The sequence below is a fragment of the Glossina fuscipes genome, unplaced genomic scaffold (genome assembly GCF_014805625.2).
Source record: "Glossina fuscipes isolate IAEA_lab_2018 unplaced genomic scaffold, Yale_Gfus_2 3, whole genome shotgun sequence".
Classification (NCBI taxonomy): Eukaryota; Metazoa; Arthropoda; class Insecta; order Diptera; family Glossinidae; genus Glossina; species Glossina fuscipes.
The window spans coordinates 5976762-5992011 of NW_023998417.1; the positions used below are offsets into that span (position 1 = coordinate 5976762).

General features: G+C 31.3%; 1 protein-coding gene across 1 annotated transcript in view; it reads left to right on the plus strand.

Annotated features, from left to right (window-relative positions):
- The first annotated feature begins 8298 nt into the window (after positions 1 to 8298).
- The window catches only part of LOC119634353 (putative uncharacterized protein DDB_G0282129), a 17071-nt gene continuing 10119 nt past the window's right edge, over positions 8299 to 15250 (plus strand). The window contains exons 1-2 of the mRNA XM_038028441.1: positions 8299 to 8365; positions 8585 to 8677. Of these exons, the coding sequence (XP_037884369.1) occupies positions 8669 to 8677 (9 nt within the window). The 5' untranslated portion in view covers positions 8299 to 8365; positions 8585 to 8668. The remainder of the gene's footprint in view (positions 8366 to 8584; positions 8678 to 15250) is intronic.

Consider the following 15250-nt stretch of genomic DNA (forward strand, 5'->3'; position numbering starts at 1 on the left):
TTTTAACCACGCAGAAAAAACCCGAGGCCAACTACTAGCAATGGGATGGCGCCATATCTGTAGCAAAAAAAATATTAATATAAATATTATGTGTTAAGGAAATATTACAGCTTTTTACCAAGATGACCTATCAAACCAGCAACGGTAGGGAATAAATACAAAGATGATTGATTACAGCAGAGTACGTATTTGATTTTAAAAATCAAACTCTTCCAAAGCATTATAAACATTGCAGCAATTGTTTTATTTTCAAAATATTATTTTGGTAAGGAAAAAATAAGAAGGGAAGGGTAAATAAAACGATTTCCTCATAAGGATTTTAGCACTTATATATATCTTTAATGCAACCTTTCTTGCAGTGTCTGTGATATACGGATAGAAACACTCTCATTGCTGCCGAACTAGCTAGCTTTTTATGATACGTGAGTGCCTATCCGTTTACAGCCTCCGACCTTTTGATCTTTTTGACGTACATAATTTTGTGTTGTTGTCACAATAAAACACCATGATATATGTATATATATATACATACATATTTTTATGTAGTAGAGTGGTATAGTATACATAGAAATATGTATATATATATACGTATGTGTGTATATAAACTATGGTAATAATTGTTTTTGGTAAGAAAATAATTTCTTTTAACTCGAATACAGTTCGCGGCGGTCTCGCGGTGATCATCTGTAGATGGGCTCGGGAAAGAAAAAACGCATCAAATATTTATTTACGAAATTGTGAAAATTCCGTAGATTCAGCAAACAATTCAGATATCATTTATGCTTAAATATTTGCAGTGTATTTGCACTTTGTGAATCAAACAAAATTGATTTCAAAATTACTACTGACCTACGTTAGGTTCGTCGATGTTCGGCGTCAGTTTAGGTAACAATTTGGGAACTAATGCTTTATCGCACAATAATAATTTGAGCTCATATAGGTGCAGCAATTTATTGCATTGAGGACGTGCATAACAATAAAGTTCGGTGCAGTAAGTGTCTACCATAAATCGTTTTCCAATAAATTAATGCATTAACGTGAAAATATTATTTTTTAATTACGCAAAAATTCCAATGAAAATATTATTGAGACATTATATACAAAAGATTGAATGAATATCACGCAGAAGGACGAAGAAAATTAATAAATTATTACATTCAGAGTACCGTACGATGAACGATAAATAATATTAATTACAATAATTGTCTATTAACTGTGTGTGCAAAAAAAAAAAGAAAATACCAAAAATACTTATTTAATAATGTCAATGAATTTTCGCGTAGAAATCAAGAGTTCATGGTACAATCATAGATATCTCAACGTAAGCTTTCACTTCGTTAATTTAACAAAAGTTGCTGTGGCAATGATTTCTTCCCTACCTTTCTGATTATTAAATGACCACAAATATGTTATTAACGCTTTGTTGGTCAAAAAATTAAATTTTAGCAAAGGTTCAAAGAAAACCAATACGAAAGAAAGAAAGATGCATGTAGCATATAATGAATTTTTGCTATCTACCAGTTAGGATAAGTATTTGAATACTCTACGAATTCAAGGTTAGATGAACGTACATGCCAATTCTCTTGCAGGCATCTTTTATATAGTACGTTATTGACAAAAATCTGAACCATTAATGTATCTGACCATTTACACTGGTACGTATGAATTGATTCATGAACTGACGGTTTGGTAAGTGCAAATAGATTAAGGAATGTATGGGAAAGCAAGCAGAGCGAACAGTTGAAGTCACTCGAAGTTAAGTGAGGGCTGGCAATTAGACAAGTGAGAACACTTTCGACGAACCCTTTAAGTTCCCTCTATTCTCAGCGAACATAAAATTTCTACGTGACGAACGCTTTTTATTAAAGGAAACAATAGTGGCAGCCGTAGTGTAGGTAAATTGCGTAAATGAAGCGGCCTTCGAAGATGGATGAAAAAGGACTCCCGTAAAACGATTATTAAGCTTAAGTAAGACCTTAAATCACTGCCAAGTCATTAACTTCCTCTCCTACCTCTTAGCTAATTAGATAATTAATGAAATTACGGTGAATTTGCGAATGTTTGTGCCGAATCGCTTGTCGTTGTTAAGAAGAAAGTACACAAGCTTCCAATTTTGAGAAATGCTATTTTCTTTTCATATGCACATATATTATTATTTAGGTCGCTTGTGTTTTAGTGACTAATGTTGTGTTGCGCTCTATTGACTGAGTCTAATATTAAATATGAAACTCTAACCGAAATTTTGAGTTCATTAAAACTAATATTTTATGGAACTAGTAGACTTCGAAGTTTTATTTTTTTGCATAAACATATATATATATATATTCACCCTATTACTCGTTCCTAATGATTCCGTTCAAAAATTGTGGAACAATCGTTTTTGTTTAAAATGATAGAGTTTGCAAGGTTATACTACCCTTATGCTTATGTATTTCCTAACAATGCTCTATAGTGCTTAATAAAAGATTCCAGGAAAGTTCATGGAAAGCTTATGTTAATTATATGTGCCGGTGAAGAATCAGAAAATAATATTTTATCTCATTAAATGCAGATGTATTATAATTAAAGTGAGAAATTCTAGGTCGATATTATTAAGTGCTCCTTATCAGTCATTATCTGATCGTTTCGTATTAGAAACCGTAAATTTGGGATGTTGAAGAGATAAGGTCCACAGTAGTTAAACTGTTTTTGCCATACACATATCAGAGGGGACTAGTTTACGGGGACTAATGACTATAATGAGACTATGACGCAGATTTCTAATACCAAGATCATGGATCGTGATCTAAACATGACATCAAATTCAGCTTGAACATTCTCTAAAATGACACATAGTCTTTTAATATCTCTTCCAGCTCGTTCGCTAAATTAGTATATTACCTCATCACTTTGAAATTGAAGGATTTAACATAAAAACAAGTAAAAAAGCTATAGTGGGATATGGCCCCGCATTAAAAAATACACTTAATTTAATAGAGGTACTTACGACTTTTCAATTCGGTCCAAACTATTTTCAATAGCTGTCATGCTTGCGTCCAAACACGAATGCATAACGAATTTCATCAAAATATCTCGAAACTTTGCGATGTGTAAGTTGAACTTAGGAAAACAAAATAAACCGACGGACAGACAAGCTTAGATCGGCGCAACAAGTAATTCCGAACCGATCGGTATAATAAAAGGTGTATTTATCTTAAGTCATTGTGGTTGTTATCTGCATACGTCCGCACAAACTTATTACGTTTTACAGCAGTTTTGATATATTGACGAAAAAGTGTAAAAGGGAACATATTATGAAATAGAACCGACTACAATTCTTCAATAGGTCGAGCTTCTATTCAATTCAATAAAATAGTAATTGCGTAGATTAACAATAAGTAGCAATTAATTAATAGGATTCAATTGAATTCCTCCAAAGTCCAGCCCGTAGTTAGGCTTATCTTATACGGAGCGTTTTTCTTTATACATTTCCATGAAACGACAATTAATAGTTTTTATTATAACATATTTTTACCCAAAACTTCGTAGCAATTAATTATCGCCTATATTGATGAAATATTATTACAACATACTGACTAAAAGGATGTTTCTGCGTAAAGAAAGGGACAATTTTCTAATTTACGACCGTGAGAATATTCAGGTAACGCTCAAGCGTCTCCAGTTAACAAGGACCTATTAGTTGGATAGCAAAGATTCTGAAGCAGTCAATGTAATTTCCTTATATCAGTTTTAAAATTCCCTTTTCTTCTTCTTACTTTTTGAAGCGTGAATTTTGTGCTGCATTAGGAAAACAAAATGTTTCTGTTATGTATTATTTACATTCGATATGATTCAATGAAAATATTGGAAAATTTCACTTTTTAATGACGGCATTAGACAAAAAAAAACGGAAAAGAAGAAGACGAAGAAAAAAAAAACGGTAAAATAACAAAGAAAGATGACTACGCCTAAAAGCCAAAAATGCAAGTACATCCACAATAACGTACGTTAGGTACATGAAATTGAACAAAAAAAAAGAAAACATAGGCTGTCAGCTGGTTCGAGTACGAAAAGATCGAAAAACGGATTCGGCAACGACAGTAAAATTTTCAAAATGAAGAAGAAAAAAGTTGAATAGAAATGTATGGATGAATGCGAATAAATCTTTTAAAAGCTATGAGCAAATATTGTTACCCACTGTCTGCTAGTGATCTTTAATGCATAACTATATCTATTGCTGTTTAATAAATGAGTAAATATTTTTAGTTGGCTGAAAAAGTGAAGCAAAGGAAAACTTTTCTTTGCCAAATACTCGTAGTAGTAATCTCATGCTGTTTAAATTTCCAATACATTTACACATACATGCATGCATATAAAACAGTTTTGCAGACTTTGCCGTCGACCTTTTGATGCACTGTCGGTTTGAATTATTTTCATGTGCAGCAACTGTTTGGAGTGTGTTGAGCTTCTTTTAATGTATTTTTGTTTAGTTTGTTTGTATACAATCTTATGTACTTTGGTGTTTAGGCAAAGTTGCTTTGGTGGCATAATTGGCAATAACAAAAAAAGAAAAAAAAAAGAAAAAAAAAAAAAAAACTAGACGTCAGACAGGAAAACTAAACACAACATATTGCAACACGAAATCATCATCATTATCGTCATCATTACTAAATACATATCTCCGCCAACAAAACTCGTTTCTTTTTATTTTTATTTTCTTTTTTGTCCCCCGTATAAACTACGTTACATACATGCATACATATCATTCGGATAATGAAATGGTGAAGATAGTGTGTGTACGGTGTCATCCGTACTATTATTATTTGTATTTTCTCTAAGCAGGCACTTTGCGCCCAATTTCGATTGCAATTGCAGTCTTTTTGATGATTTTTGGCTGTAACAAGTTTTGCTTCTCATCACATTAACCAAAACAATTTTTGTTTGCTTCTGCTTTCTTTAATGTGACCGTTTGATATTTCGAATTCATTTAGTGAATAAAAAGGGCATAAATACATTATACATATGTACATTTATTTGTCTTTAAAACATGTATGTTCACCTAAGAGATTATTAAATGTCAAGAAATTATTTTATTATTATTGAATTTATGTTACATTAAAATTAATTCATTCATTCCCTTATAAATAAAATTAAATTAATTTTTATTGCTTTTGGTTATTTATTCTTTCATCATTTCTTTATTGTTTCCCTGAAGTGTTTAAATCAATTGAAATTTGATAGCAATTACAAATTGATTTCTTTTACAACATTTTCAAGTCAATAAATATTGTTTTATAAAGGAATTGCACTTGACTTGATCTTAAGTTTATAAAAATTTATATTTAATATAGATTGTGATTTCACTAAAGTACGAGATTTTATCCTTATTACATGTTCAAAAATGCACATCAACTCAAGACTGGGGGAAGCCATTAAAACCTTTCGAAATAAAGAATTTTAATGTCATAATAAAAATACTCTCAATTTAATTCCGAAAATATAATTTTCTTCGAAGAGTCTCATTATCCGTGATTTGTGATGTGTCCCTGCAATTGAAATTCATAAACCGTTGATTGGTCTAAAATTTAAAGGTCTAAAAGATCAGCGTAGAACCGTCATCATTCAGTACAGTCATACGCCCATTAATTGTTAAGGCACTTTCTTTTACTCTTTGTGTATAAACTTCTTACTTATAACAAAATTTTTCCATATTTTCGGTCATTGCTGGCAGGGATGTATTAGTTAAATATCTATTTGAAATTTGAGGATTTCGTGGGATTAACAAACGCCATTATAAACGACGAACAGCTGAACACAGTCTAAAAGACAAATAGGCTGGCAGACTAAGATTAACCCAATCATGATAACATTGTCCGAATGAGGGAATAATTGAAAAACTAATAGATTGACTAACCACTCGATTAACATTGACAGATAGAAAAATTTCCTGTTATCTGTATGTTATTGACAAAGACAGTTGCTGCTAAATTGGAACGTAATTCGTAGACTTTCTTTATCACACAAAGAACTACAGTCTCTGTTTTGTGATTTTCTCGAAGCTGGTGGAAGGGAAATTCACTTAGTATTCGATCCAAACATGATGGGTTTTCAATATTTCATTGGGAGTAGAACTTATATGAACGTTCATGTACAGCTTTATTTATTAATTTTTTTTTTTTCGCTGTGGCAAATTTTTCTTAGCTTGTTAGGATAGTTTTTTGCATTTTAAAGGAAAACTGTTATAAAACTGGCTCGATTAAATAGCAATTGTTTGCTTATTAAGGTTAGTTTTAAGTATTCAAACCGTAAGTGAGTAGGAAAACTTGCTCACACGCAGACTTGTGTGCAAGTTTGTAAATGTTTGTGTATAAAAACAACAAACAAATACATGGACTGCAAAGCTATCTCATGTAGAAGGCGAAGGTGACATGAGATCGCATCTTCCTTGCTATGGCGAGTCTTTGTCCGCATACTAAAATATCATATAAATTTATTTATATACACTTACTTACATATTTTCTTCTTTTTTTTTATTTTTTTTTTTTTTAATCACAAAAAAAGGTGAAAGACTTGTTAAATCTCTTCGGTACGTGATATCAGTAAATACATAGCAAAACACGATGAACATCATTAAGTTTAAAAAAAAAAAAAAAAATGTTATAATACATAATATGTAATATGTACAAAGAATTACATATGAAATGATGTAAAACCAGTTTTATTTTTTTAAACAACACCTAATTATAATTAAGAAACCAACTATCTTAATCAGTAACTGTAATAAACAAGAAAATAAATTTTACCAATAATTTCATTACCGAATAGTAATTTTTAAGGTAATTTTCAATTTTCCTTTGCTTTCTTTCGTCTAATGAATGAATATTAACTACAACCCACCGTTAATTAACTTGCTTTATCCTACAGTTATTCATATAGCGGTTTTTCAAAGTAAGGTGAAGAATAGGTCCGATTTTATGCATATCCAATAGCCTTCATCCTTGGGCCAAACACGTCAGTGCGCCAAATTTTATCAAAATAGCGAAAAGAATTGCTGTCTAGATTTGGTTTGAATCGAAGAGAACAAAGCGGATGGACAGATGCAGGCTTACATGGATTCAGAAATTTATTTTGAATCTTCTGAGAGCCTGTCTGCCTGTCTGTATATCCGCCTTGTTTTCTTGTGTTTCAGAGGGACAGGCTTTTAGATCGATTCAGAAATTTATTCTGGACGCCCTATGCCTGTCCGCCTTATTCATAATCAATTTCTGAATCGATCGATATAGTAAAAGGTGGGGACATCTCAAGTCCTTCTGGGTACATGCGCACAAACTTAACTTATTCGTGCAACCACAAGTGGTGTAGGATGTAATAATACTTAAAGAAGCTTATGAAGAAAATATGAACAAATAATTTAAAGGGCTGTTGAGAAAGCGATGTATTTTTGAAGATGAATAAAATTGTCAAAACTAAGAATTAAGGAAAAATAATTGTTTTGCAAAATAGTTTTTGTTTTCCATTTTTTTATTCAAAATCAACTTCTCACGCATCAATACACCCTCTTACAAGTTCAACTAATATTAGCATTCATTTCGTTAATGTCAATTGTAGAGTCGATTTTTAAATCTCGAATATTTCCGATATGCAATATTTAAGGCGCTTATCCAAATAACCTGATATTGCGATAACAGCCCTAACAGTTTGGTATAAATATGGATATTGAAATTTAATTTCTAGCAACGTTTTTATCCGGCACAATTTTTGTAGGAGGATAGGCTGCATCTATTCGGCCAATAGATACTGTGTTAATGAAATTTATTTATTGAATCTTTAAAGTGCATTACAAGGTGTTGCACACGAAATGATAAAGTCAATGCATGTCATTGTCGTGCATATGCTATAACAAACGACTTACCTACAATCACTTCCCCCGCACTATTACTGCAGCCACCCTCCTAAGACATTATAAATTTCGGCAATCATAATTTCAGTTTAAGTTTCATTCACGCTTGTCTTCTTCATCAACGACCAACCACAAAAGCAATAACTTGAGTACTTGAGCATAGCATCTTCGCTCGTTTTGCTTATCATGTGCCGGACTCATTTTGCTTATAACCAAGTTTAGCAACATGTTCCCGTAGTTATGTTAATGTTTTGAACGAATATTTTTACAATAGCTTGTAGCAGCAGTAGCTCTTCTTCACTGAAATTTCTTTTCAACTTTCTGCATTAGTGTGAATTGTCTGTTTTTGGCGCATTTCAAGAAAGTACTTATGCGCACTCTCAGTGTATAGTCAATGTTCAATCAGTAGAGTTGTCTTAAGCGGTAGCAATTAAAGGGAAACTAATCTCTTCTTCTTTAAATATAATTCAACGCTTGATTCGATTGGTGCATAAAAAAAAAAAAAAAAAAAAAAAAAAAAAATAAAAGAAAAAAAATATAAAAATAAAATAATATTTTAAATAAATCTCAAAAAAAAAAAAAAAAAAATGAACTAACTCTTCATTTTAACGTTTTGATGAAAGATATTTTTTTTCAAATATTTTCTAAAACTCGATGCTTATATGTTCTGCATCTTTCTTACATAAATTTTTCTTTAACTTATAGATATATATACATACATATATACACAGATTAACTAAAACTGGATTAATACATTCATTTGGATATATAATCAAAAAAAAAAAAAAGATGCTTTGGGTAAGTTTCTAAAAAAAAAAAAAAAAAAACACCAACGTTGATTGAGAGAAAATTTTGATTTCTTACCAAGTTAATGAAATAAATAAAAATATAAATTAAAAAAAGTAAAAAAAGATGGAAAAATACGATAAAATATCGAAGATTAAAATGCAATACATTACGTATCGCTCAATTAGAATGTAGCTCGCATGGGCGGACGGGAGCGTCCAAACTTTGCTCGGAAGCCCTCGAACACATACGGTTGCAAGGATTAGAAACTCATGAGCGACGAAAATGTATCAAAAATTTTCAATATCCTTCGGCTATGTTGTGCTTATGTATATGACACTTACGCCTTCCTCCATGGCAAAGCAAGAATTTTGGGAATCCTTTACAAATTTACCAATCATACATCTTTTCTTTGCTTTTCGGGGATGACTACGACCAGTACAATATCAATTTTCGTGCGATGCATTCTGCAACACATACGCCAGGGGTTTGATAAGGAGAAGGCGCTTTCTAAATCTCCCTCTTCTACTACTTCTCCTACTCGGGAGAAATGAAAAGGCTACTATGGCGCAGCTTGTAAAGCGAACTATTTTCAATTTTACACATTCTACATAACTAAGCCTAAAAACATCTATACGCGCTCAAAATAAGTAATAGGTCTGTATTCCACTAACTTTGTTTGAGATCCGTTATATGGGCTACTTTCAAGATAGAAGATTGAATTACTTTCGTCTTTCTCGTACCAATGTTCCTGTAGATATGAGTTCAGCTTCCCAATCTCGGCCGTCACAGAACTCCGGATAGTTAAGTAGCTCGTTAGCCTGTATTTAGATTACTTTTCCAATAAAGAATTAATAATATTACTGAGATACTTGACCAGTACGGACAAAAAAAAATTTATTTAGTTATGGTCAACAAAATTCGCTTTTCAACTCTTCATTTTCATCAGTGGAGTCGTCAAAGTCGAACATAATTTAAATGTTTTCATAGAACCAATCGGTTCATCTAATTGCTTGGATAGTTTGCGCAGTAAATCTCTTCGATAGATCTTTATTCAAATCTTAATGCATGAACTTGGTTCCATCTTAGTCGGTAAAGGCATAACCCTCGCGATTCGAGAGGACCCATTTGTCTGCGGCCTCTGCCTGCCTCTTTCAGTTCCCTCATTTTTTTCTGACCGCCACCGGAGTGAGTACGGTATGGGCGGCGTTCCCTGAGTTATTATTTAAAAAAAAAAAGTATTTTTATCTTTTGGTTTAAAAATTAAATTTTTCCATGAGAAATTATTTTTTTGTTGGTTGCAATAGATTTGTGCCGCACTGCGCGGCATTTCGCTAAACGAGCCCTTCTTCAAAATTTGCAGAACTTTTAATTCTTTCATTAATTTTATCATTATAAACCTTAGTTTTCAAAAACTTCTACGAGGTTACGTAACCTGTGCCCGTGCACAAGTTCCAAATTATAAATATTTATTTAATCGATGAACTGAAAAACCTAAGATCCCTAATCACTGATGTAGCGAAATGGCCTTTCATTGTAAATGAAGATGAAAAAAATACTTTTGTGTGTAAAAACGTATGCATATGCATGAAGGGGCGTTCGTTGTTTGTGTCTACTGAAAAAAAAAGGAACGATTTTATAGGATGCTATAACAACTACAAGGTTCGCTTTTTGCAAATAAAAAAAATTTCATTTATTCAACAGTAAAAATTAAATTTCGGGTGCAAAATTGCCAATATTTACTCGCTTACTTATCAATATTATTATTACTATTTATTCAATTGCAAAAATTCATAATTTAAACATTTTTATTCATCCTCATGCACATATATGCACACAAGCTGTAATGTCTGTGTAAAGCAAGATGAACTTTCCGGTATTCGATTTCATCGACATTTTTCTATTCCAACTGTTAAAAACTTAAATAAATAAATTCTTCGTATTCGGGAAGCTTTGATTTCCTTTCATCGTAAAGCATACAATAACATAGCATAAATATTTTTCTCGCTAGCGGGTACAGTGCAACAGACTGAAATGAACCTTAAAAAATCTGCAAGAAATTCTTTGAAATTTACGGTTGAGTCCCAAAGCGAATATTTTTTTTATTCATTTTTCTTTTTTTTTTTTGTCGTTTCATCAGTCATTTGTAAAAAGTCAAGGCCTCTTTGTAAGTACTCAAAATAACGGTAGTATCAACAAATCAAAGTGTAGAAGGATTTTTTCAAATACCGGAGTTGACTGAATTGGATGTGACAGGGAATTTGCGATGCTATGCAGATCCGCTGGTTCGAGGTATGCAAGAACGCTTCGCATTTGCGTGGTAACGATTAATGTGTACTTACGTCGAAATAGCAATACTTCAGATAAACCTCACAGCATCATCATGTGAATGTTATGCGGTAATAAGTTCCTATTTTGAAAATTGAGTTCATCTGTCAGCCTTTGTCGGACGCTTAAACAAATTTAAGAAACATTATATTGTACCGTTCATTTTCAAATTTTTTCCATCAATCAATCGATTTACTTATCTAGTTGTTCTATCGATCGGTCATCTATTATTATATCATGCTCACTGAGGTAAGGTCGAGTTTTCAATGCAAATAATTTTTCAAATATTTTCACGCAAACGATAAAACGATAACATACTTGCGTGTCTCTTATATAATATATATGGAAGTGTGTAACCTTTTTTTTAATTTTTATTGTTTTTTATTTTTTTATTTAAATTTATTTGCAACTATGAAGTTTCGTTTTTTAATCCTTAAATGTTTGGCTCAATCATGAAAAGCTAAAGCCGCTACAGCTATGTCGGGGATGTACTTATACATACTCTCGAGAAAATATTTATTCCCAATCCATGTACAGTACACGTCTGATTTAACTCTTTGCTGGTTGTTGTTGGCTGTTGTATTTGACAGTTATGAAAAAATTCAAATAGACAGACAGAAGACTCTGAAAAATTGTTAGTTCTTGGACGCTGGAGGTAATGCAAAATATAATATTTTTCGTAACATTAACATAGATTTTGAAAATGAACCAGAAATTTTATGCAGATATGTGTTGCAACTGCACTGGCAGAATGAGTAAAACTTTCGGCATTAAGTGCCAAAAAAAAAAAAAAAAAAAATTTTTTTTTTAACCCTTCAATAAAAAAAAAATTAAAAAAAAAAAAAAATTTTTTTAAAAATTTTAAAAAAAAAAAAAAAAAAAAAAAAAAAACGCCTGTTCATACTTAAAAAACTTCAGCTCCTCATTTCCTGTTGATTTTTTTTTTTTTTGTTTTTTTATTATTGTATTATTGTTTATACTCACAAAGTGAATAATAATGCATATTATCATTTACTTAAGACCATTTCATTCCATTCCATTCAGGCACCTCTACGCATAAGTCTAGATGTATATTACGTGCATTTAAACATTAAATTGAAGTGAACATCTTGTCTAACCGAATATAAATTATTCATAATTATCATTATGCGAGAGATGTTTTTAAAGAGTGTTTTTAAAGCAAACATTCCCTTGGTTGTTTTAACCGGCACACACTATCTATTAATACGTAAAGAAAGATGCGTACGTTATATTATAAACGTGAGTGAAAATATTCAAATTTTCTCTAATGCTTTCCGTGCAATAATTGTAAACATATATGTATTAGTTTTTTCTTTTTTGTTTTTTTTGTTTTATGATTGTCAATAATGATCATATATGTGTACGCAAAAAGAAAAAAAAAAAAAAAAAAAAAACAACAACCAACTTGCACTATCTTCGATTATGTAAAGAGGAGGGTAAAAAGTGAAACTTGCAAATACCACTCTGTAGTCTTCATTTACACATCTGATAACTTTTGTTGGCTTAAAATATTTTGCGATGCGCAAAAGCTGACCAAAAACAAAAATATAAAAAAAAATCTCAACGAAATTGATATCCCAGCACTACAAAACGACGCAAATATAGTTGAAAGACAAGTATACAGTATACAGTATAGCTATATATATATATATATATAGTCCTTATAAAATTTATTACATTTATCTGGAAGGAAAGAAATGAAAATGTATTTCATGCCTTAGGTTGCATAATAAATAATACTGGTTCCTATTTAGGTCATGTGAAATAAGCCGTTTTGAAAATAATCAAATATATAAAACAATTACTATTTAACTCATTTAATTATTAATCATTAAAAAATAATAAATACTTTAAGCCTGGATGGATACTCTTCATGTTCCGCTTCTTCTTCCAAAATTCATTCAAGTTTATTGAAAATTTCTTTCTTTCTCTCATGTAAATGCAATTTAAAAAACTTAATATACATAGGAAGGCGAACAAAAAAAAAGTATTCGCGGAACTTTTTAAGACTTTTTAAGTGTACTCATCACGCATATTTTTTTTTCTTGCGTTTGATAAGCTCATTGCTAAAGTGTACAGTGGACCATCTTACAATGCGACAGCATTTAAATCTATACTATACGAGTTACTTGCTCTATACAATTACAATTTTTATGTTTTTTCTTCTTCTTTTTCTTCACAAAAAATTTATAAAAATCTATCAATACTTTTGCTTTTATCGACTTGATCCTTTTGTTCATTACTGAGACTAAAATATAGCATAAACCATAGCATTTGTCTCACTCTTTTACTGGGCTATGCGAGCCTCTTTTACGGTGTTATACGAACGCACACAAACATTTTTTGCACCGTGGTATACGGAATCCATTTTATTTTAACTAGTGTTGTGAGAGTGTGGGGTCTACTGTACTGTACGAACTTTGTACTCGAATTGAATGTTTAGATTGCTTATTCAAGAAGCTGCAAATCCTTCGGTGTTTTCAGGTTGTCCAAAAGACGCAGTCAAGTTTGAAATATTCTGCTGCCAGGTAGGTGCATGAGGTAGGTAAAGTTTACTTCCTCACAAAATTGACAAGTTTCCATACAAACTTATATCACGAAATTTTGAATTTTCGTCACAGTAATAACCATCGTATCACTGTTAAGGAGATCCTCGTTGATAATTTCTATATACTACGCATACCAAACGAAGTTATTTCGTTACATGGGTTGGCCCTAACAAATGCAATAAAGCAAAATGTTGAAAGATGAGCGCTTAGCTTACCTATCGGGCATCGGCATAACCATAAGCTACTCCTTCCTATTCATCACAATCGCAGTAACTAAGAGTAAAAGACAATGTTGTAGAAATAAAGATAAAATTGTCCCTCACGCCGAAATATTTGCAACATTTTTAATAGTAAAGTATCTAAGCAAAGTATTTCACTTAGCTGTAAGTGCAAGTTCCAAGTTCTAAGTAATAATGCTGAACCGATGTATAAAACTTCAGTAATTATAAAATTCCGTGGCTCAGGTGGCTCATCTATTTTCATATGTCCTTTGTAGCTATTGTAACTGGCAATGGCATTTTCACATGCAAACAGTTATCGCATTATATTCATATAAACTAATGGAGGTATGACGACGACCTTATAAATTATCAAAAGTATGTTGTGATTAGTAGATGGATCATCAACCCAGACATGATCATAGTTTGTAGTATTAACAATAAACAATTTCAAATCCATGATCAGTTAAAAGCAATGAAACAAACAAAGGGTGTAAGTAGAGAAACTCACATAACTTGTACGTTACTTTCAAGTTTACCTTTAAATACACAAAGCTTTGCTTATGTTTATATGATATAATGATGTAAAGTGAAACTTTAATAAAAATTATTCATAGATATATGTATAGCTGCCATGCCATTGACATTGCAAGTTACAAGATACAACAACAACAACTATGCGCTATGAAGATTTCTCATTTAAATTTTTTTTTTAACAAAAAAGATAAAATTTTTCCTTTCATGTGAATGAGATAAAAATGTATGTCGTTGCAACTGCTTTTATGTATGCATACATACATACATACCAAAGCCCATTTAATTTTTGTTGCATCATTTCAATATATATATATATATATATACGGTAGAGTGTCATTTATTTATTTCCGATTCCTTTTTTTTTTTTGTTTTTGTTTTTTGTTGTCGCTTGTCATATCAAAGGTAAACTCTTTTTAGTAGTGCCTGGTTCATAAACTATTATAACAAAATAATTTATTTATTTCGAGTTGTCAATAATGCCATCATGTAATAATGTGTTTGCTTAGGTAGGTCACTGTATTATAAACATATAGCTCTTCCTGCTGAGTAACTAACTAACTAACTAACTAACAAACTCACTGCATCTCTACATTGCTTTGAGGCATTAGTAGTGTTTGCTTCATTTCTTTTTTTTTTTTGTTTGTTTGTTTTTGTACAAACTGTTTTGCTGCAATTAGCTTTAAGCTCTCCGCACTCAGAGCATAAATTGGGTACAAAAACGACAATTATGACAGTTTGAGTAGAAAGTAAACAAGAGACTTTAGATTTTGACAATTAATGTCTGAACTAAATATGCTCGCTTATCAAAAAAAATTGGAAAAGAGAAAGAGAAGCATAAGCTCACGACGTGTAGATGCGTGTAAAAAAATTGCAAAATTGAATTTCATTTTTTTTTTTTTTTTTTTTTTTTTTTTGCACGAAAAACAAACTAT